Here is a 25,764-nt window from a genome sequence, read left to right on the forward strand (position 1 = left end):
TTCACTGCTATAAATTAAATTCTTTAAGCGAAAATAATCAGAGAAATTGCCTTTTATTTCCCACGAGACATTTTGCATTTGATTCCTTTGCTATCTTGCAAATCCTGAAAAAAGTGATTTTCAGTTGCTTTTGATAGCAGTGGGAATCATATCTGTTGTTCCTCAGCAAGGTACACAAACTTTCCCCCCACAATCAGGATATAGCATCTTTTCAAACAGAATATAAAGCTTACCTTGAAGAAAGTCATGGTTGCTCCATCTTCAACTGCTCCATACTCTATTTTTGTCTGTTTGGCCAAATCATCAGCAGAATCAATAGGGGATTCCATACGTTCCACTGTCAGAAAGGCGGCTAGGTTAGCAGTGTACGAGGAAATGATGATAAGTGTGAAAAACCACCAAATGCCTCCCACTATCCTGGTGGAGAGGGCTTTGGGCATGAGCTCAGAACCTAACAAAAACCAGGGGAGAAAGGTGAAACCAATGCACAGAAAACAATAACTGTTCAGCACTTTTTGCCACAGTGGGGAGATGGAATCACTGTGCAAAAAAATCTTAAAGCTACAGGCTTACATGTACTGCTTGTACAAACACACACAACTGAAATGAAAAATAAGAACTGATTACACTTATAAAGATAGATCTTTTTGGAGCTGTGGGAATCAAAAGATAGCAATGGGAGACTCAATGATCAGTGCTTTTTTAACATTTATAAAAATATATATATGGCAATGTGAAAAAAGCAGCTACTTGAACTGGCTTTCCAGAAAAAATCCTGGCTGGACTGAGCCTTTAAATTAATACTAACATTGAAGTGCTTATACAGTTCTTTATCTTCAAGCCACTAAATAAATATTATTTAAGTATTTTGTAAAAACTCACTTGAGTAAATAAAAATAAGCTATTGATGAAAGTAGCAGATATGAAATAAAGTATTTCATATCTGAAATACAAGATCTGAAATCTATTATAAATATCCTTTTGACTTTTGCCATTTGTATTGCTAGAGAGGGTTGTTTATTGACTGCTTAGATAAAAAAAATGAGCATCTCCCATCTCTATAGTTAGCCCCACAATCTCAGATAAACATGGGTGGCTATGCCACACACTTAATTTGATAGAGCAGCAATGAAAATATTAGACTGCTATGTACAAACTAGATAAAGATAGATTATAATGCATTGCTGGAGTTGCCTGCTCATGGCACTAAAGAATGGAGGAGGAGACAGACACTGTATAGTAATTTGCATAATTATTAATGCTAATTTAGAGTCTAATGAGACAAATTGAAGCACATAAACTCCTCTTGTGCCTAATTACTAAAAATAGGAAAAAATAAGATTCAATGTAATTTACAGCCACAAATATTTATTATAAATGAGCATGTATGGATTTTTTTCCATAACATTATAATTGAATGGAATGAAATTTCTAATGATGTCAAATAAACAGTTTCAAGATTCTTTGTAAGAACTTTACGTAAGATCTTTTAGAAGTATCTGGAAATTTGTGCTCAAAGAAACAGTTTTATCATATCCACTATACCATTGTACCAAAACAATCACTTTCTGTTAATTGGTCACTATACTTGCTTTTAAATCTCCTGGGTAAAATGGAATGAAGGCAAGATGGACTATTTTATTCCTGTTAAATTTTAGTGTTTATATTGAATTATTTAAGGAACTGGTCCAGCAAGGTAACACATCTTCATATAAATGAAAGGTTATGCCAAACTTCCAACGTCAATGCCAAAAAAAGAACAGAAAGGGGGGGACAAAAAGAAAAAAAAGGAAGAAAACCAAAGAAAAGGAAAAAAGAAGTGGTATCATAACTGGACTATCGTATTCAAAAACAGCCCATCTTACCCTGCAGTTCATCTTACCCTTGCTGTTTCAAACAAAAAAAGCTGACAGACTTGGACATGACAGCCAACTCCAGCGCCAGACTCTGCCTAGAATTCTGCAAGGAAAAAAGTAGAAAAGTACCTTTCTGATGTAGTTGCTCCTAGGCCCTGTTAGTCAGACACTTAGACACCATAACACTAACAGATTTCCCAATAAGCCCACCATCATCAATTCTTTTTAATTGCTCTCGTTTCATTTAAAAAGCAACACCAGTAAAGTCAATAGGACTGGGAAGAAAAGAAGAGTGGAAACATTTGCCACAGGTGCCCCAATTACCACAAGTTCATACCTTACCGAGGACTGAAACCGAGTGCTGCCTAGGCCCATGAAACAGAGCCTGGTTAGGGGCTGACTGTCATGTACCCAAGGTAACGTCATGTCCAGCACTATATCCCACAGTTTCCTGGGAGCAAGGGGTGTCAGCAAGACATGTATGAGTTCCCTCTATCATGTATCTTCCAGCACTAAGCAAATGTTTTGTAAAGAAGCAGCACTTAATAAGTTAATGTGAGTATGGCCCAAGCACTATTATATTGTTTCCAATGGAAAGTTATTGCCGTTAGGTGAGAACTTCCATGCTTGTGTAAAAGCCTACTTTTAGATGACTTTAGGCTCTTGAGAATTTTTTTTTTAAAGTAATTATCAAAATCAAGACCGATACTTCATGCTTAGAATGGTGCCTTTGAAAGTTTATTAAAAGATGCAGAGTCAAAGGCAAAACAATATGAGGCAAGGACACAGGGTCAGCCTTAATTCTGAAAAATTAGTTTTCCTTCATGGAAAACTATTATCCTCCAAAGATGTCTTTTAAAATTAATGTCTTTTCTTTTTCCTATTTTGATTGTCAAGAAATGTTTAGATGCTAGGGACTAAAATACCTTTTTCTTGCAAAAAGATGATGCAAAAACCTGAATGGCTTTTTTCTCTCCTCCAGAAATAAGAAGCAGCATACAGCCACATGAGGAATAAAACTCAGCATTCATAGTGATGCTGACAATCCTGAGAACTGTGAACGGAATTCAAAATACCTTGTTTCATTCAGTATGCATTTTTTGGTAGCTCTTTTGAAAGCAACCTTTATCTTACAAACATGTATTTAGGAGTTGTGCTTGGACTATATAATTTCTTGACATGTATATTGATAATCTAGTTGATACTAAACACTTAGCAAAATATAGCTGTATATTTATTTCTGATTTGGGATCTTGATTCCTTTTTACCCATTAATTCACATTTTTCTAAGCATAATACACTTTTCGCTGAGAGCTTAGAGACTTTTTAAGCCTACAGACCTGATACATGACAGAACATTTATTACGGTTACAGCAGAGCTTCATGAATTCATTTGATGACTTAAAAACAGGATTTATTTATAGTTGGTGTACTTATAATGGGAAGTTTTAAAAATGATTGCTCAGGTATATCCATCAAACAACTATACCAACATGCACTAGCTCCTGCCAACATTTTCTATGAATTTTTTGTGATATGCATTGGGGTTTTTTTCCGGAAAGAAAAGTCATTCCTTTTGGTGGTTCTTCAACAGAATTAACAATCTGTCTTATTACTTTATACTGCCCAGTAAAATGTCAGAACAAAAAGCTGAATCTGTGCTATTCAAATGTGTCTGAAATTATGTGACTCTGTTCAAATCCTTATGGAAAAGGGTAATAAAATGGTGATATATTTTTATGGATCTGTATCTTTGGTATACTTTAAAAATAAAAAGAATATTGTAAGGAAAATTATAGATTTTAAAGAATGTATCTTACCTTAAGCATTTTACTAAGACAGTGCTAGTTAAAACTGGTTGTTGGTTATACTCTGAGCAATATGACTATACAGTTGCCATTTTTATTGTCAGCAATGGCATCAGTTTCTCAGTGCATGCATTGTATAATATAGACCATTTATTTAAATCTCTAAGAATGGTCATTCCCATTTTAAAAAATATAAAATGTGGCTGGAAAGAGTTAAATCTCCTATATCTAAAATTTTATTTTACAGGTACTAACTACTAGATAAAATATGTCTGTTATTGAAAGATTTCTAGATCAAAATTAAACAAATGAGAGACATTTACTTTATACTCTTGCCTGACAAAGATGTACTCTTTTTTACATTGTTTAAATGAAGGTTTGTTAGGTAATGGACAGATTAGCCCTTTTACTTATGCAGTAATGCACCTGATTCTGTTTAGGAAAAAAATTACATGGTTATGCTGTACTTTTAAGTTTTAAAAATTTTATCTGTCTTCAGACTTATTCCTAAGGTGGAGTTTGAGAATGCCTGGATATATAAACTTAAAAGAAGCTGGTTTATGGTTACATACACAGAGGGACCCATGCAAGTGACTTGCTTCAGAGAGCTGTTACTCCCAGCAAAAAGTGGGACATGGCGCCCAAGAGAAAGAGCAGACTGAATCGTATACCTTGCTGCATGAGAGCTCCAACTCCAAACCAGAAACTATTTAGCAAGGTAAAATTGTTTTCCACCACGTCTGAGTCAGGGTTGCAAGGGTGTGGATTATACCACTCATAGGGACTAAACCTGTGGTAATTGACAGAAGAAAGAACAGATTTAAAATGCAGCCAGCAGAAAGTCTATCCAGCAAATCTGCTGCAAAAGAAAAAGAAAAACAAGAAAGGTTACAAAGAAAATATGTGACTGCATTATACTTAACAGCAATATTAAAAGATAAAACAATACTGAAGATTCACATTCTTAACTATTGCTGATGATAATAAAGTTGTATATAGATTGGCTCTGAAAGGTTCTGAGTGCCACCTGTAAACATCAAAGCATTTATTCTTCTATTAGCATCAATAGAATTACAGGCACTTGGTACCATTTAGGATTAGGTCTTTATAACTATTGTGTCAGTATTTTGCATCTTGAAAGAAAATATAATGTGTTAAATCACAGTAATTAATCAGAAAAAAAAATTATATATTAAGGCAAAAGTTTTTTCTCAGCAAAATTACAAATAATGAATGTAACAGAAAATAAATACTTGGCAGTAAAAGTGGCATCATTAATCACCAAATGAGGGGACTAAACTCTATAATTCACAGAAAAAAAGTATTATGGCAAATTAAAGGAATTGCATCCTGTCCTGTGAGGTGCACAGTAGCATCCCTGGAAAGGCTTTCCAAAAGAAGCTGGGGACACTCACAAGCACCTTGCAGGGCCAGGCTCTGAGAAAAGGAAACAAAAAAGAAAAAGAAAAAGAAAAAGAAAAAGAAAAAGACAGTGAAATTAATTATCTCGAAAACAGGTAGAACAAAGATAGTAGAATGATGTCTAACTGAGTCTGGCAATAGATTACAAGCAGATTATGTATAATCAATCTATTTTAACTCATGACTTTGACATTGCTGTGATTATGATGACTTCATATCTAGATATTATTTTACCAAGTATAGCTAAAACAAGCAAACATGTCTAGGTAAATTATTATTTGTTACTTTTCCATTCAGAAACAAAGATTTGCAGTTCTTTCTCTTCCTCATTATTTCTTGTACAGCTTTAAATTTTAATTCCAATGTGCAGGATTATTCTAATCAATTAAGAGATTTAATCATCATGCCTGGCCTTGGAGACACATGGTTGATAAGGACTTTTATTTTATGCTTAAATCTTGTCTTTAAATCTTTGATATTGAATATGAGTTAATGCATGTGCATAACAAATTTGAGCAAAAAACTGAAAATCATTGCAACACAGTAGAATGTAACCAGCACAATAATTAATATTACATAGTTTAATTACTAAATCAATATTAATGTATTTTCCTAATTTCTCAAATCATTAAAGCCACTCTGTTAAAAACCCTGGGATAGTCATCCTGTATGAAAGAACTTTTTTTTAATCTATCATAGAATCAAAGCTATCTGAATAATGCATCTGTCACTTCAGAAAATGCAATTTTCTTCACAATAATATTTCAAACACATTAAAATTCAGAAAATCAAATGTTCCACTTTTATGCTCTTAATGTAATGTTAGAACACCTCTCATCTTAAAAGTCTGTACTTGACAGAGAAATGTTTCATTTGGTTCTCCAAAGTAATACTGACATGCTGTTCAAAAAAGTTGATTGTGTTCTAATTAAACATTGTGACCTGAATTCTTCTATTACTTTGTAGTAAAACTAGATCAGAAGTTTACCTTCTCATTAAAAAGATAAGTATCTTTCACGTTATTTTGTCGTCAGTCCAACAAAACTTGGAAAGCAAGCACTCAATGAAACTGAAGCAGATTTTTATATTCTTTTGCTGAGAGACATTTGAAGATGAAATTGGAAAATATCTTGTTCTTGTGAGGACAATGTTTGCTAGATAAAGCAAACATATTTTAGAGATTTAAAATAAATATCAATCTGCAAATATTACTTTTAGTGGCTGCAATTTTACTGAACTATCTAAAACATAATTGATAACTTTACCTTCTTGTTCTAATATCTTATCTTGTTTAATTATTTTGATATTGTTTTGAAGAGCAGAAAAATGGTCCATATTTGCAAAGAAAGGAAGAAACAACCTGACACAGGAGCTGGCTTTAGGAAGAAGAAACACTGCAATCTGAGTCCTAGACTCAGTCTAGGATGGAGTCACATCCCATGGTTTTAGAATTCTCTATTTTTTTATTCTTCAGTCCACAACATAGGATATAAAATGTCTTTTTTTTAATGGATACTTAGGAGTGTTTAAAAATGCATAAGAAAAAATAAGAGAAAAGAAAGTAAGGAAAATAAAACTGACCTATTGTGGATTAATATTTTCCCACCTTATTTTAATGTCTGATATTAGATTGTCTGATGTAAGAATCTTAAGCTACAGATCCTTTAATTAATTTTTGTATGTACTACATACGTGTACAAGTTTTATGATGTTTAACCCATTGCAATAAATATTTGTATATCATAGAGTTATAGAATACATTCAGGTTCACTCAGGAGGTCATATAATCCAGCATCCTGCTCAGGGTAATATCAATCACTAATCTAGAACAGGAGGTTGTCCGGTCAGGTCTCAAAACCCCCAAGGATAAAAATTCCACAACTTCTCTGAGCAACATGTTCCTGTGTTTAATTATCCTAATAATGATTTTTTTTTCTTTAGGTCATGCTGGAACCTCCCTTGTTTCAAAGTATAAGGCACTGTGCAGCTTTAGAAAAAGCCTGACTGCATCTTTTTTGGTCAGCTCCTTTTATTAGAAAGTGCCTAGTAGGAAAACTCTCCCTGCCTGATGCTAAAAAACCCCAGCTCCCCCAGGCTCTCTTCACAAGTCTTGTGCTCCAGAGTCTAAGCAGCTTGGTGACCCTTGCTCAAGTTTATTCAAGTATTGGAGGACCCAGAACTGCTCACAGTATTTAAATACGGTATAACAAAAGCTATTATGGGAATAATCACTTTCTTTGATTAACTGACTACACTCCTACTAACATAAATGCAGAATACTCTAGCTCAATCAGGAAGACAAATGTAAAACAAAAAAGAAACTTCAGTACTCAAGTGAGCTGATGCAATTTTGAAGATTGATCTCCCTGATAGTTGATAACAGGTACTCGTCCCATTTACCCATCTCTATTAGTGTTTATTCTAACAGTTCAGATACAGTCTCTTTACTTAAACTCTAACACCTTCAGGTGTTTGAAATACTTGAAAAAATAAACTTTAAATGAACTTTACAAAACCTGTGCTCCGCTTTTCCTCTTTGCTGCTACCCACTGAAAAGTTACAATTACTCTTCCAAAACTATTGGCTAGTACAAGTAATGTTTAGAAGTCAGCAATCTTAGCAGTCCACAGGAAAGGGAAGATTTGTGTCAAACATGATTCTACTTTAAGGCCATTCCATGATATTAGAAATTAAAATTAGTATGCCCAATGAGCAGTCAGAAGACCTACTTCAGAATTGCATCATTTCATTTGCAAATTATTTGAGACGGACTATAATTTATTTAAGCTCTGTATTCATACAGTGTTTGGAATAATGAAGCCTTGATCTTACAGGCCTGCTAAGCAAAAATAATAGTGAATATTTAAAAAACAAGAACAGGTTTTTTGCAAAACCTCCTCGGATAATTCTCTAATCAGATACTGGATTTTTCAGTACAGCGTCTGAGTATATGGGAAGAATAGAAATGATAACAAACAATGTTTCATGAGAGGGAATACCATATTATGTTTGGCATATCTACATAGTTAGAGTCATGAATGAACAGTGTAAGTGAAGACTGACTATACTTCATAATATGCTATCTGGTTGTGGAACCTCTCAGTGCTCTTTATGTTACGCTTCACATAAAGGAGACCAGCTTTAGCAAAGCTGCTTTTCTGTATCCTATGGAAGACAGTATGCAGGGGCAGCAAGTGGAAAATATCTCATGATTCTGGCCTTTGAGATTCCAGAAAGTTCAGTTCAATACAAAATTCTGCTAGTCCTCTAAGGCAAGATCTATATTGACAGCATCAACAAAGAGGTCCCTTCTCAGGCACACACTTTCCAGTTGTCTACACTGAGAATGCCTGCTTTTAGACTCAATAGGAGTCCATCTTGAGCCTGTTTGGCTGATATGGTATCAGCTGTACTCTACTGCTAGCATCTCAGCCTCCCTTTTTATTTAGGAGCTTTCTTTTGCACATTCTGGGCACAGGAAGTCTTCTTGTTACGAAGATACAAGACACTGTTCCTTAATTCTTGACCTGCAGGCACCCACTCTTCCTCTCCAGTATCCATAGTTTGAGACAAACTCAGGAAGAGACACGTGACTAATTCTGGATAAACTAGAGCAGTTTCTACAGTTTTGGTCAGTAAATAAAGATACAGTCTTATAGAGAGCCACAGGGCTCAATCTAGATGACCTTAAATGTGATTGTAGATACAGGGGTTTGTGCTCACAAACTCTACTCAATGCAGTACATCCTGTCATACACTGACTGCTGCTTTCAGTTGCTTTCATAAGAGATGTGGTCTAGCATGTTCTATACAAATCGACTCAGTTCAAAGCTGCTGAGAATGTATGTATAAAAGTGTACCCTCCACCAATTTAAATAGTTCTCAACTCAAAACCCTATCAGTCTCTCTCTGACAGTATTTTGTTTTAAAAGCAAATTAACAGACATGCTTAATACAGACTTTAATATCTGGAGTTAAAAACACTTTTAATTTAAGCTCTATTTTCTGGAGAGCAATACAACTTGTTAAAAAGAGAAGAAAACACAAAAACTGCGATTTAGAAAGATGAGAAAATGAATTGGTGGAGTAATATTTACAATTGGTTTTTCATTGTACCAACACATGGCTGTCTAGGAGTATTACACAGAACTGAATTTATACCAGTTGGGAACATACAGTTAGTCCTTGTGGGATAAAGACTGATTGGCCCCATTATTAATATTTACACACCATTTTAGTTTTCTGTGTTGTTTTCAGATATTTGCAAAACAGGTGTGTACTGTCATTAAATCATATTCAGCATGTTACCTGTTAAATTCCTACAGAGAACTTTCACCTAAAATCTAAAACAGTCTCTCTTTTTTAGGGTGGGGAGAGGTGCAGGGATTTCTTTTTTTTTTTGCCTGGGGATGAAAAAAACAAAACACATGGGATCTTTAAATCGCAGGTTGATACTGAATATTTAACTAAAAATCCTTGATAGTTATCAGTTACCATTATAGTGCCTGGAGCTTAAATCGTGTTTAAAAATCCATACTGACTTATAATTTTTCATCCTTATCTCAGACATGATACTGTCTTCCATTCTGTCCCAAATAGGAGTCACAAGACAACTATATTCTACAGGATAGCTTGAAATTACAAGAAAAAAATCAGATGCAATAAATTGAATTCTTGGTCTGATGCAGTCAGATAGAATACTTCCCTATATTAATGGAATTATGAGTAATTTTGGGCAGGGGAAGGGAAGGGAACACTGATTGTAAAGAAGTATAGTGCAAGTATGACTTAAAGGACTAATGAGATTACTTACTGGTAGCTGTGTTTAATTTATTTAAATTACTTTTTTTTCAGGATGTTACAACCAGACAATACTGCTACTGTGTTTTTGAAAATGAACATGTAAATCAATTAGGAGAAAATGGTGCTACAAAAATACTATCTAGAGCACGATGTACAAACCAACATACCCCACATAGCTCAGCAATATATGCCACAGACACAGGCAGCACACACTTACAGTATGCATACTATTCTAGCATTATTTCAAACCTGCCAAATTAACCTGGCTACTTTTCCTTCATTCCCTCACTTTTCTTTGGATAAGGTCTATGAAGAAATATAAAGTAAAGATGATTACCCACTTACATGCACACAGATCTCTCTCTTGCACAATCAGACCAAGAAGTGGGCAGACAACAGATTTCACTGCAAAACCCTTAATACAAAGATTTCAGAAGCTGTAAGGCTTCATCTAATGAGTACAATTTGAGAAATGAAAAGAATCTTACCCCATTTTCTTCATGAACTGCTGAACATACTGATTCAGTACTGGATATTGCCGAACACAACAAAGTATCAAGGCATTCATGTGAGATACTCTTAGCTCTAGCAAATTGCACATTCTCTCATTCACCAGAGCGAAGAGTAAGAAACATTCTTCTAGACATTGTTTTTCAGGGCTTCTGTACAGGACTACACCCTCAATCCAGATCTTACTGCATCAGAACTGACAGTCAGATAAATTATAATATTTTAAATTTTTTTCAAGAATATCCTGGATATGAGACGGATACTTTATTATAATGTATTACACTACTCAATAATAAAACATGTTTCTTCTTCCCTTTATTAAAGCCTGCATTTCTTTTTTCTAAATTATGCCTTTTAGAAAAATCAAGATTTTTGTTGGGCTGCTTGGATGTCAGACCCAACTCACTACCTCGCTTTATCTGATGATTGCTGGGCTGTGAACAGAGCCTGTTATTGCCAACACTCCTGCCCTGCTCAAATACTCTTGTCAGTGCAGTAATTGGCCTGCCTGTACTGTGATCATCTTCCACATCATCTTCCCTCGTGGAACTGCTCTGCTTTTGCTGCTCACTGACAAGAGCTAATCATCCAACACTTCTTTTATACACAAAAAATCCCCATCTAAAGTAGTTGCATTGAATCACCATCACCTCTCCATTGCCTATAAATGGAACTTAATGTAACTGACTTTTTAGATACCTAAAAGACTAACTTTTTTTCTAAACTTAGGGGATATCAATCAATCTAAAGTCTAGAAAGGCACAAGATCCATGTGCAAGTTGTGTACCATCTTCACAGAAGTGTGTTCTGTAGCTTTACCCCTATCCCTTTAGATGACTTACAGGCACTATTAACGTTAAAAATGAATATCATCCTGTTAAATCCAATTACATCAGGGATTAAATACATAAGTTATTGTAGGATCAGGACCCAAATCCTCACTGTATGCATGAAAATATGCTGTCCCTTTTTTCTACAACTTTAGCTTCCTGGTTATTATTCAAAAACTAAACACTCAATTAGCTTATAAGCAAGTAACATAAAAACTATACAGTAAACTTCTGCTGTAAGCAACATGAACCATACAGGAATAATATCATCCAGCAAAAGTGGATACTTGGTAATTTATGAAACTTGCCTACTTTTACTACTGTATTAGCTACTAGTCCTGCAGTTAAATCCAAAGAAATGTACCCTTGGGGACTACAGAAATGTGCAGGTTCATTGTAGCTCAAATCTGAACCAAAACTAAGAAAGGCTCTTTTGTTTGTTGAAAAGAAATACTGTAAAACATATACTAAGTATGGATCTGTTCTCAAACCTGCTGAAGACAAAGAGAATCTTTCTTTTGATTGTAATGTTCTTAGGTATTTAGTACCATTCTACTCAATGATATACTGAAGAAAGATAACTTAAAAATGTCAGAATTATTAAAAATTTCTTAGACTATTATGTGATAATTAGTATAAGTATAAAATAACTGAAACTTTTGTTTCTACAGATGTGAATCAAGGGTTTATTACAATTCGTGATATTCTGTATTAAAGAAATAGTATATTACTATTGTAATTAAAGACTATTATATGCTAGAAATAAGTCAAAGATATACATACAACCTCATTTTTGCAGCACTAGTCAAGTTCTTATCACTTAATTTATTAAATATACTGGTTTCAGTCCTTAAAAAATTTTTGAACTTCCAAAACATTAGTCCATCCGTTTCTTGAAGAGAAGAAACGTAGATAGAGTTAAATGCTAAATGACAGTCAAGACTCTGAAGAAAACTTATTTAAAATTTCTATCTTTTAATGTATGTGAACTTCACATTGATTGTAGACTTCTCCCACAGTCAATGTATCCTGACTTCTGCTAGATATATTGAAGTCTTGAAAAGCAAATATTCTTGGACTAAACAGTTCTGAGATATCTCAGGTAAGGTCTAGCAGGGGAGATGTCCAAAGAGTTGCTCCATGGTTAGTTTTAAGCCAATTTTAATGAACATTTTTATTAACAATCTGGAAGAAGGTGTAAGCAATACACTAATTAAAACATGGAAGGCAGTACTTTGGAGGATGTTATGAACACTAAGGAGGGCAAAGGACCATAAAGAGTTTAGAAATATTAGATTAATAGTTCAGGAGAACAGAAAGTGAGGTTGATCTGAACTGCACAGTGTTACCCAGCAATACAGAATAAAGGGCAGTATTATTGTAGCAGATGAACACAGAATACAGTGCTATTCATTGCAGAACAGGCAAAAAGTTAAAATGACAGGAGAAGAAAGCCTAGGAGTGGGTAGAACCAACTCAGGAGTTTTCTACAGTTTGCCTGCAAGTTAGGCTCAGATATCCCATTAGAAATAGAAGAAAGAAAGATAAGACTTCCCCACTGAAGATTTCCTGAATGCAAAGGGAATCTGAGTGGGCAATGAGCCAGACTAGCTGATTTCTGGAGCAGCCTTGGTAAGAGGAGGAACATTAGCAAGGACCCAATGTGTGCATATGGCACTCTGACAATCACTAAGCAGCAGAGGGTGCCTCAGAAATATTAAGCAGCAGGTATCTCTTGGCTGTTGCAAACTCTGCCAAGGCCAGAGAGTCAACATAGGTTGTTAAAAACTGGCTTTATACATAAAGAGTCGCAACCTGTCCTGACTTCTGTATCTGAAGCACAACTCAAAGAAACAGAGTATTTGTTGTATTAGAAAACATTTTGCCCCCTTTTTGGTGACACAAGTAAACTGATATATCCACTATGATTTTCCCCTTTGTATGATTTGCTGTTTAGTGCTCTTAATATACTTAGGAATCTTTAATCCTTCATTTGTATTCCTTTACTCCCATATCTAGATAGTAATAAACAATTGGGTGTTACTTCCAAAAATGGGTTATTCTCAACACTTATTATAGCTTTTATTTGCCTTTTCCTTCTAAATAGCCTACATCAAGCTGTTTAATATAATGTTCTTACTTCTTTACCAGAGTACATTACTATTATTTACCCAAATATGGGTTTCCCTGAGTATATTGAAAAAATGGGAGAAATAAAAAAATGACTACTTTGGAAATTTCTCATCTCCGTTTCTAGAAAGACCTTTGAATATCCAGGCAATTAGTAAATTCTTTTCTCAGCCTGAGTTTAAAAATCAGAGTTCAGGATTCAAAACAATTAAAAAGAAGAACTATTTATACAGTACAAACTGAACTGAAGTAGTACTAATTCCACTGTTATTTGAAAATAAGGAGGAGGCCAGGAGGAGGCAGGGAAAAGGAGAATGGCTGAAGCCGAAGTTATGTCAGCAGGGAAAGTGGAGATGTAAATCAAACATTAATCTCACAGTCTACACATGCCTGAATCTCCTTAGATATCCCTGTCTTTGATGGGCCAGAATTGGAAAGATTCTGTGCAGCCAGAGGTATCACAGTACAGTTTGACTGGCTGGCTGGCTGCTTCTCTATCACCTCTTCTAGGTGCTTGCTCACTCTCTTTCTCTCTCTTTCCTCTTTTTCCTTTTTTCTGTATTTATATTTGATGGCTGGTGCTACTGACGGTGAGGTAATGAAAGAAGCAAACCACACGCTCTGTCTTGCTGAGCTAAGATAAATTTCAGCTTCTATAGCTCTACAGTGCAGTCAAGGAAAAACAGCGAAAGAGCATCCAAAACCCATATTACTGTCTAACAGCCAAACCCTTCTGAACTGCTCAGCTCCCTGGCCCTATGTCTGGCCTAAACAATTCTGGCAACTTAATCTTATTCTGCCTTCAGGAGCACCCTGGATTTGCACATCCTTTCCTCATGATTTCCAAGCTCATCTGGGTGACTGTCCCAGGCCTGCAACTATGCAACAGAAAACATTTAGGACCAGGGGCCTGAGCTTCCTCAGCAGATGCCTGGTCGAGGGATGAGTAGTATGTGCCTCTGAGTCACAGTGCTGAGCCTTCTACTGAGTCCTGTGCCTAATAAAAGAGAAAACCTTTTTCAAACATATGTAGTGACTAAAACAGACAGCTAAGAGACTTTTGGATTCCAGACCCTCCTCAGCTTGAGCAGTTTTTAACTCACTGTTTCTAATGCCCAGGAGGGCACCTCTCTCACAGGTGAAAACCTAGGATGGGAGTTCATCTACCAAACCTTGGCCAGTAGACATACAAAAGGTGGGTAAAGAAGATGGAAAGGAAAAAAAAAAAAAAAAAAAGAAAGAAAAAGAAAATGTGCATTGGGTATACATGGCAAGGATTTAGTACCTGGGCTGGAAGGGAGCTGCACGTGTGACCTCTGTGAGAAGAGGCCAGGGGCTGCCCTGTGCTGGACATGGCTGGTTCCAGCTGACTCAAACAGACCCACCGCTGGACACAGCTGAGCCCCTCAGCCAAGAAGGTGGCACCTCTGGGAAAGTGTATTTAAGAAAGGGCAAAAAATGCCAGGCAGAAAGAGAGGAGACGGGAGAAAAAAGTGAGAAACAGCAGAAGGAACACCAAGGTGAGAGAAGGAGGGCAGGAGGTGCTCTAGGCACCAGAGCACATATTTCCCTGCAGCCCGTGGCGAGAACCACAGTGGAGCAGACTTTATTCCTGAAGGACTGCAGCCCATGACAAAGCCCATGCTGGAGCAGAGGAAAAGTGTGAGGGGAAGGAGTGAGAGAGAAACTGCTATGTACTCACCACAAACTGCCCCCATGCTCCCTTCACTGCTTGGGAGTGGGTAGAGGAATCTGGAGTGAAGGAGTGAAGTAGAGCTTGGGAAAGGCAGGAGGAAAGGTGTTGTCTCAGTGTTTGCCTTTGTTTCTCATCTTCTGAATCTATTTTAGCCCATGACAGTAAATGCAAGCAATCTCCCTGCCTTTATCTCGACCCATGAGCTTTCTCATTGTATTTTCTCCCCTTGTCCTGCTGCAGAGGGGAGCAAGCAAGTGGCTGGGTGGGCATTTGGCCCTTAGCCAAGGTTAACTCCCCACAACATAAAATTGGCTTACTTCCTCTAATGAGAGTCCTCCCTTGGGAGGTGAGATCTGAGTTCTGGTCAACAGTTTGAGCACCTGCTCTCACACAGCACAAAGGACTTTCCCGTGTTCCATCCATAAACTACAATAAGGCTTAAATGCTTACTAACACAGTTGTTCTGGAACTATTCAGCAGAGCTATGTTTAGATACCCAGCAAAAGAGAAAGTCTAAAATGTAAGTGCCTCCACATACATGACACGAGACTAGTCATCATCTGAATGTCTTTTGATGCCTTGAAGGTCACATAGAAAAACAAGAGCCTGTACACAAATATAGGCCATTATTTTCTATACAGAATTGATTCCCTTCATCACCTCTTCTGCTAAATCTTATACACTTTTCTCCCTGTTCTCTTTCCGCTGCCTCTCCAGCTACTTCTGGAATATTTACAGAAGCCTTAGAAATGTTATATACAAATGAAACAGTGATAACTATCAAGATATGCATGAAATGAACCTAAGTAACCATGTAATCTTCTTAGCATGACCCTCTTCAGCTCCCACCCTCCCCCACTATTTGTTGTGCTCACTTGTTCTGTCATGTCTAAAATTAGACTTGTATGCTTCCCCAGGCAGAAACCATCTTATTTGCTTTGTGAAGTCTGTAGCATATTTAGTCCTGGGTGAGAAACATCTTCTTCAGTCCATGATACTTTTCAGGTTTTCAAAGGAATCTCTATCTGTATAAGAAAATAAAATCTTTCAAGTTGAGAGCCACAAACTTGTGTTTGTAGGAGTGTACTTGAGAGAAGTACTACTATAGACTTCCTTATGCTTTTAACTCTTCTGTAGATATCTACTTCTGCCCACAGTCAGAGATAAAGTACTTAGCTAAATGAATTAAATCTCTGTTGCATCCTTGGTATTTACCAGAGAATAGAGAAAGTCCAAATCTGAGTCCTTGTTTTTCTTCAGTAAGTAACTCACATAAACAGGAAAAAAACCTTTTATTCACTTTGGAGAGACACCTGTTTCTCCTTCTACTGTCTTCTCTTATTTTGACTAGAAATTCTACTAGGAATATGAAAGTTTCAGAAAAACCATCACATTTTCTAGAAATGTTTTGCTATGGCACATTTCCCACTAAAAAATTACATCACTGATGATTCCTGGACAGCTCTGGTCAATAGATCATAAATTATGTCATAACAATAATACACTTGAGGAGAGTTAAAAAATAGGTCATTACTTTTTCCAAGTCCGAATCAAACCTTACCAGCTTATGATTACAGTGTGAAGACAGCCATAAAGAGCAGAAAAAATCATAGCAGGAGGGTGTTTTCAGACACAGCTTTTCTCCTTGTATTTTCTGTTTATTTGTTCAGGCCTCTTCCACTTCAGAGTACTTGCAGCTTTTTGGATCCTAGAATGAGACATTTTGGTCTCTGTGTTCCCTCTAAACACACTTGCTTCAGAGCTTAACTCCAGACTCTAGTTTTTACTGTTACTCGAAGTGCCTAAAATTTCTTTTCTCGCTTAATAGGCCTGTTGTACATCATGTAATAGAACTTCAGCTTCACGTCAATATTTAGTTAGGGCACCGTAAGATTATACAGTTGTTATCTGCCTTATCCACTTCTTATAAAACAAACTAGACAGAACACCATTCCTTGCTTGGTTCACATTACAATAAACCCAAAAGAATCTCTAAAGATCATTGTTTGTAAAGAACTCTTTTTACTTTTTGCCTAAAAGACAGGAGATATGCTCCTGTATCACAGTGTATCTTTATTGATCAATACTCTTGACAAACATATTAATGATCACCCTAAACTATGCCTGCAGTACTTGAATTTTCCTTCGAAGTCTTCCTTCCAAGTATTGACTAGCACATGTGATTTCTTTTGATTTAAACATCTTTGACAGATTTGCAGGCCCAAAGTTATATTATGCAAAAAAATAATTTCCAGTTTCCTAAAGGTTCATATTTTACAGGTGATTGATTTGCTTATCTTCAGAGCTTATAAATTAATGTTATACATTTTATAGAGCCTCCATTCCCTGGGCTCAGTAGCACTGTATTGCATCATTGCTACTGGTTTTGGTACATTAAGTAATTGCTGAACTTTTTAAAAAGGTGCTTGCCAGAGGGAGAAAACCTGTATGGGTCTTTTGCCTTCTCAGAGAACAAGAAGGCATTACACAGCATCCTGTGTGTAACTATAAAGGCCAGACTCAAATTTATGGAAGCTGGATTCAAAGAAAGTGTGGTAATAGGTTTATTTGACACTTACTTAGAAATAAAGCTTGGCCTCCTCTGTTTGGGGGTGAGAGGGAGTACTGGATATTTTGGTATTTTTAGTAGAAAAAGAAAGTAGTCTGTTTAAATGTGAAATGTGGACAGTAGTAAAATGAAATTAGTCTTTTATATAACAGCATGGTTAAACCATAAAGCTAATCATATATTATTCTGCTTGTGACTTGAATGTGTATAAAAGATAATGATTTAGCTGCAAGCCTCATCTCAGGAGGAGTGAGGGGATAAGGCAGTGTAGCTATGGACATGCTTCTGCATCACACGTCTAAAAATATGCATCAAATGAAGTGCTCCTAATGCAGAAGTTAATATATCTTTCTGCTATAAATCTGTGCTTACATATACATACAGTACAGTACGTTAGGCTATAATTTAGGTTCTATCAATCCTCACCAGTGAGGAATATTGTGGAAAATTGTTTTTCTCCTTTAATTCTTTTTAATTTGGCACCAGAGATAAAATTCCAGGGATGCTGTGTTCTGGCATGAAGTGTTCTAAAATCTCATATTTATAATTATTTTAATTAAAATAGGCAGCCGTCAGAAAACACTCATCTTCTGTGCTAGGATTTTACTCTAATCTCACAGTTTGTCAATGCTATTTCTATATTACAACACTTAATTACTTCAGTGCTGCTTTTATGGGTTAATTTTATAATTTTCAATTTAATTTACCGACAATAATGTCAAAATTATAATAGATAATCTGGCAGTAGAAGCTGTATTTTCAAAAAGGCTTTCATTTTTTAAATAATTTTTTTTGAAGTTGACGGGTTTCTTCCACGGGTTCTGTCGGGAAAATTATTCTAATAACTTTAAGTGGATCTGAGTAACTGCAGCAAAACCCACTGAGGATATATTCCGTTCCTTCATACAGTGCAAGGAACTTCTGGGGAACTGTAAGAAACAATCACAATTACTGCTTTTTTTGTTTATTTCTGAGATACTGGTGTTGCTGTCCTAAGGGTAATGCTTAAATGTACAAACAGTATGATCATTCTTAAAAATTGTAGTTCAAATTCTTCAGCTGATACCCTTCTACAAAATAAGAATCAATCACATCAGAACTTTAGGGATCATCCCTTTCCACTAGTTTGCTTTTGAAGAGCATTATTATTTTTAATAAAATTATTACTATTTTGAGGACCAAGGGAAAAATCACAAAAGCATACCATAACATTTAAAGACGGAAAATCCACGCCCCTGTCAACACTAGTGGCTCGCTCTTATTTATTTCTTTGCCTATCTCACAGATACAAAATTACAATTTGATTAGCATGGATTCTACATCTGTTGAAGTTATGTGCTATAAACTATTGAAATATGTAGACTTTGCCTGCTCATGAGTAATAAACCCATAGTGATTAAAATAGCAACCCTGTCAAATGTGGATAAACCCAAAGTTTACACAGGCAAACATCCTGAGTTGAATCCTGGAAAGGTAACATGTCTTTAGTGATCATTAGAAAACACGGCTAATCTTTGCCAAGATAATCTTTTCTTTACACTTGCAAAGAGGAAATTGCATGAATTAGGAAGAGAAACTACCCCAAAGGTATGATTTCTTCAACTGTGATGGCACAGACTACAAAAAAAGAGGGTGTTGTATTTTCTATCTATATTTTTATTGCTGCTGCTTACAACATCACTCTCTATCTCCAAACAAACTCAGTAAATAATTTACTGAGCTGTGGTGCTCCAATTGTTTGGGTATAAATGGATATTGCTTTTTAGTATATTGTAAAACCAGAAAACAATCGAAAATACTTTGCATTCTCAGTGCCATATCTCATGGAAATACTAAACAAATGATCAACATTTAAAAAAATACGATATTCAATATGAAACCAGAAATTATGGATACAACTGAAGATCAGTTCTGAATACAGTTGAATGAACTCCAACTGTTTAGGTTAGCTGACAAGATAACTAGCAGGTTTTAGTCCACTTTGAATACGGAAAGAATATTAACAGGAAAGACAAACCCCTGGAAGCCAATGTCTCTGTGAGTCTTACATTCAAGAAGTTATAAGGATACTGTTGTATGCTTAAAGGAATCAAAAGCATGTTCTGGATCAGACCAGCTGTAGAGATTAAGTCTGCAGTTTTGCTACAGGCTATAGAAATTTACACAATGTTATATAACTTGCACCAGCATAAAAAAACCCAAACATATGGTGAAATGAAGAATTAATTTGAAAAAGAAAGAGAATGGGCAAGGGAAACCAAAATTTTGAATACAGACTGTGACAATGGCTGTCAGCAGAGACAAGAAAGAAAAAAGTCTCAGAGGATCTGGGATGTAGTGCTGTATCCCTAACTGATTTATCTGACACAAAATTTGATCAAAGGAGATAAAGAGGATAATCCAAATGAATTCAGTCTTCATTCTATCTTAAAAAGTAACATCTTTCTAATAGTGACCGTTCTTATATCTGATTCAATTCATATCAACTTAAAAAAATGTATCCATTCTGCCATAGTGAAGAAATCAATAATAAAACCAGAAATAGTTAAGACTACCAGTATTCAATTAATTTTCCAGTTGAACCTGGCAAGAGAAGAGAAGACTGAAAGAGTAGAAGTAATTAACTGTTTGTTCCAGGACTCCCTTCTGATTATTTGTAATTCATGCTGAAAAAAAAATAATTACGTATACATTTTACATACAAAAGTTTACATGTAGTATAGTTAGTTCCGTTAGTAGACAAACATACTAGGGAATATGTAGAAGGGGTATGCTACAGACCTGAAGGCCACAACAGAGCTCTATATGCTTCCTGTCCCGCTGGGGTTCTGAGATTCAAACAGAGGAAGCATTAGACCTGTCTGATGGAGATATAACAACTTAATGAATGCTTATAGAAGTCCAGAAAAGGTATCATCAGGTACTCTGTGTATTCCCGCTACTGCCTCTATATAAAAAACCCACTTTGTGTCTTAAGTTTTCGCATGTGTTAATGAACTGGTTTCACTTATGGTAGCATACTCACTTACAGAAGCCTATTGTTATCCCCATCAGAGGGCTGAAGTGAGCACTGATTCGCAATGAATCAAGACTTACCTTTATAATAATGCATTATATAAACAGTCACTCCTGCCTGGTACCTATCAGTGAAATAAAAGTACTGTTGACAGCCATCTTAGTTTGGCTGATTAGAATTTATCCTTGGACAGCCCTGGAAGTTTTCTGCAAACAGGAAGAAATAAACAATACTGTGCCGAAAATATTAATAGACATGTCAACATTATTGAATGTAAGAACACCATCTCTCTCTAGCTGGAGAATGTTACTCTTTTTGGTATTGACTATTACAAATTTTTGGGGTGATCCTCATCTGACATAAACCAGGAGGTTTATAGTAGGCAGGTCCATGAGGGCAACCCCATTTGATACTGATTAGTTTTGAAAACTTTATCAAGCACAACTTGTCTCCATTCATTGTTTCCTCTACAAACTGACTATTATAGCATAGTCAAAAGATAAGCATATAACTTTCAGGAATTTCTCCAAAAAAGGGAATATTTTCCACTGTCCTGTTCTAAATTTAGTTTTAGTAAATGGATGGAGAAAGTTTGTAGAGACAGGCCTCTTCATCAGGTCACGTTCATCAAAGGAAATCCCTGATGTCTAGAAAAGTAAAATGTCACACCTTTCTTCAAAAAAGGGCAGGGAGGAAGATCCAGAGAATTACACACCAGTAAACCCCACCTCAGTCTCTGGGAAGATTATGGGAAAAATCCTCCTGAAAGCCACTACCAGATAGAAAAAGGACAAGGTGTTTCAGAACAGCCAGAGGAGATTTACCAAGGACAAATCATACCTAACCAACTTAACTACTCTCAGTGATAAGAAGACTAGTTCTGTGGATAAGAGGAGAGCAGCGGATGTTATCTTGATTTTAATGACTGTTTATCAGAGTGTGCTATAGCATCTCTATTGCCAAATTGGGAAGGTAATGCCTGGATGTCAAGGTGGAGAAAAAATTGGCTGGACTTCCGGGCTTGAAGAAGAGTGGAAACAATTCAAAATTTAGCTGACAGCCAACAATGAACAGTATTTCCCATCGGGTTGATACAAGAGCCAAAGCTGTTTAACAGCTTCATCAGCAACCTGGATAGTGGAATGGAATGTACCTCAGCAACTTTCTGGGTAATGCCAAACCAGGAGAAGAGAGGATGATGCACTGGAGAGCAGGGCTGCCATTCAGATGGAATTTGGCAAGATGGAAAAACAGTCTGACCAAAACCTCATGAGGTTTAACAAAGGCAGATGAAAAGTCCTGCAGTTTGGAAGCAGAGACACCATGCACAGTACAGGTGGATACTGACTGGCTTTGCAGAAGTAAGGAGGCTTTGCAGAAAAGGACCTGGATGTCTTGGTGGACAAACTAAACATGAGTGTCCTAAAAGCAATAAATGCTAATGGCATACCTGTCTGTACTAGCAAAAGAATGGCCAGAAGGTCAAGAGAAGTGATTGTTCCTGCCTATTGGACAATCATGAGGCTACGTCTGGAGTACTGTGTTCAGTTCTGGGCCACCCAGTAAAGAAAGACACGGACCATCCTGGAGTCCAGCAGAGATCATCAAGACGGTCAGAGAACTAGAGTAGATGATGTAGAAGACGACAAGGAGAGATCTGGGTTTCAGCCTGCAGAAATAAAAATAGGGGAAGATCTAGTTGCTATTTTCAGTTGCCTGAAGGGTAGATGGACTCAGATTCTTCCTGGAGATGTACAGAGAAAGGACAAAAGGCAGAAAAAGAAATTCTGTCTGGACGTAAGAGATTTTCACAGTGAGAGTGCTTAAGCACTGGAACACGTTACAGGGAAGTTGTGCAATCTCCATCCTTGGAGATGTCCAAAACTTGACTTGGGCGCGGCTCTGGGAAACCTTCAAAGTTCCCCCTGCTTTCAGTGTTGGGAATTGGAGCAGGTGACAACCAGAGGTCTCTTCCAACCCAGTCTATTCTATAATTCTATCATATTCTCTAGGAGACATGTATTTACATGAGAGGACAAGACTGAGGTGAGCAGCAGTTGTTAGCACTGCTCAAGTGGGGCTTAAGATTGCTATGTAACCTGCCTGAAGGAGTTAATATGCCTGTTGCCCTTGAGTACAAGGATGCAGGAAATACAGGTTATATGCAAGTTTGTCTTCAAGCATGAGCTTCAACTGTGGGCTATGAATGGGAACAGACATAGCCAAGGAAACTGGAGGAGCCTAGCCTCTCTGACATGTTTGACCCCTGAAGTATTAAAAGATTGACATCTTTCATTTTCCAGGTGCTTGATATGAGATATTTTCTAAGGACCAGACAATATTTTTGAGTTTTTTAATACAGGATGATTATGCATCTTAAGGCAGGCATCTCAGAAATCAGGAACATAAAAATATTGATTATTGTATGGGAATATATATTGTTCAATATATAAAAATACATAGGAATATGTATTATTTAGCATATGGAAAAATGGTATTCTAAAAAATATATTAAGAAAAATATTTTTGCAAGTTTATGCATGAGAAACTTCTTTGTATCAGAGGGAAAAATACAGGTTATTGTTCATTCAGTCAGACAATTACTGCTACTATTTAGCCAAGTAGAAACTAATCTCTCAGGAGCACTGTTCTGCTTTTGAGCAAAACAGGTCATGTGGGAGATAAATAACATATTTATGATGGAAGTACTCCTAGTCTGTAAGATATGTGATAGCAAAGTTAACAAATATGGTCACAGTAGTAAGCATTAGGCACATTCACAGACTGTCCAATAAGCTAAATATATCTGTTGGTAATTTAAATGAAAGAAGCCCTGTCTTCCTCTATAGTCCATTTGAAAGCATTTCCAGCATCAACCTTGAATGTCCACTAAATGCACGGTCCCAAAGCAGAAATTATTTCCCGCTTACAACTTTTTTTTTTTTTTTTTTTTTTTTTTTTTTACTTTTAGATCTGTTTATTTTCAGCAGTGTTCTTTCTGGAATTTAGTAATATTAAAGAAAAAGCTAGGAAGGAAAATTGTGAAATACATGGGCCAAGACTTCCTAAAACATAGTATAAATCAAACTTGTATGGGCAAGCTGGCAGAGAGCTTTGTTTCTCTGTCATCTGATATCACTTTCCTCTAAAGAACAACCACTTTTATACTAAGAATTTTGAAGCAAGATAATGATTTTGTAGAAGGTAAGCAAACAATGAAGTACAGCATCTACATCTACACCACAGCGCACAGATACTAAAGCTAGCTTTCACAGCTCAAGATAGCTTTTACTCCGACTAAATGTGCTGTGTTGCAAGCATGCATTGCAAGCAGTCTAGCAATCACTAAGGGTTCTTATGGGCTACCTTTCCTTGTTCTTCTGAGCAGTAGCTATTGTTATGAGAAGCATACTTGCCCAATATACCCCAGTACTACCTGAGTGGTTTCTTGTTTATCCAACTATACAGTGACTTCGTTTGCAGATGTGAAATTTATTTTTAAGAGAAAAAAAAACCCTGTTAAAAACAAGGTGCTCTGCATGAGATTATTAAAAATACAGACCCACAATCAGATATGATTAAGTGATCATTTCTTCATGCCAGGCAGGTCACTACAGTCATCTGTGTGTTTTCCTTTTGTCTGTCCCATTGATTGTAAGGTCAAATTCATCAGTTTAAACTACCTTCACCGAATTTAAGCTAACACATATTATCTTGCCACAAGGATAAACTAAGAATATTCATTGTTACTTTAGTATTGGTTGCAGAGGATAACTTAAGAAAAAAATAATAATTGTATGCCCTTATCCTTACTACGGACTGGAATGCATGATGTGAATTTTGCCATTGATATCAGCAGTCCTTTTAGCTTTTCACCAGGCTACATTTTCAGACTGTGGTATTTTTATGGTCTGCCTTTAATAGTTTGGGAGAGTTACTCTTCTCGCTGTAAGCATGCAATCCTCTGTGCCTTGAGTGATCAAGTGTGTACCTATAAAATAGGTAAGCCACTGATATAGCTCATATATGCATGAAAGCAAATCATTAAAGATATTCCATTAAAATATTTTGTCTGACTCTGGGTTCAGTCAAAATGTGTCTTAGCAAGAAATATGTAAAGGTTCTCTAAATACCTTAGAAACTTCAAGAAAAATTCTGAAAGAGTACCCTTCTTTCTTTCCTATATTTTCTTTTACAACGAGCATAAAATTTTATTTGCCTGATTCAATCCATTATATTGCAAAAAAAACTTGAAACATTTTCATTTTGTATTTAGAACAGCCTAAATTGTCTCAAGCAACAATCACAACTTAAAACAAGATAGCTTTCTTATACCTTCTGCTGATTTAGCTTTCTATCCATATTCACCTCTAAAATAAGAGATATAATTCTCATGAGAAGGAACTGATTGGTGACCAAAGAAGCAAGTCAGCTGCTTTACAACAGGAACTATCTTTTTGTTTATATTATACTTGCTTGCAAATAATTCCTGCCAGGCTCCAGGCTATAGGGTGCTGTAAACTAATTACTACATGCAAAGAGATTTTGCCTGTCATATATAGCTGCAGGGAAGCATCTTATTATTCACCACTCTATTGAAGGGAAAAAAGAAGACTACAAGTGATACTTATTCTATTTTATTTCTTAAAAACAATGTTGGTTATTTTTTTACCCACACTGTAATCTTCTAAAGCAGCTAGTACTATAGCTTTGCTTTTAAAAGAGATGTTTTGGTTTGGTTTTGTTGGTTTGGTTTTGGTTTTTTACAGTGTGTACTAAACAATCCCAAGAAACACAAAACAAATCGGAGTATTCTCATGATGTAAGAAATCATTTTACAATTATATGACTGTTATATTAGCAATCTCTCCAACACCGCTAGAGCATTCTTTCATTCTTTCCATGCTGTTATAATATAAAAGTTACAATAATTACGGTCAGTTTCTATATTAATTTAACTGATATCAACACACTCCACTAAGACTGAATTGCAAATCAGGTGGTTTTTTCTATAATTACAAACTTGGTAACACAGTGAGTTGTTTCAGAAAAACAAAAAGGGTATTATTTTATCTTTCTAATGCTTACAAAATCCTTTTAAACACTCGATTGTTTAAAAGATAG

General features: G+C 36.0%; 1 protein-coding gene across 1 annotated transcript in view; it reads right to left on the reverse strand.

Moving 5' to 3' along the window:
• GRIK2 (glutamate ionotropic receptor kainate type subunit 2) overlaps positions 1 to 25,764 on the reverse strand; it is a 429,675-nt gene that overhangs the window by 97,215 nt on the left and 306,696 nt on the right. The window contains exons 12-13 of the mRNA XM_050895229.1: positions 4,336 to 4,454; positions 234 to 451 (exon numbers count right to left, since the gene is read on the reverse strand). Coding sequence (XP_050751186.1) covers positions 234 to 451; positions 4,336 to 4,454 — 337 coding nt within the window. The remainder of the gene's footprint in view (positions 1 to 233; positions 452 to 4,335; positions 4,455 to 25,764) is intronic.

Source organism: Gymnogyps californianus, chromosome 3, assembly GCF_018139145.2.
Source record: "Gymnogyps californianus isolate 813 chromosome 3, ASM1813914v2, whole genome shotgun sequence".
Lineage (NCBI taxonomy): Eukaryota > Metazoa > Chordata > Aves > Accipitriformes > Cathartidae > Gymnogyps > Gymnogyps californianus.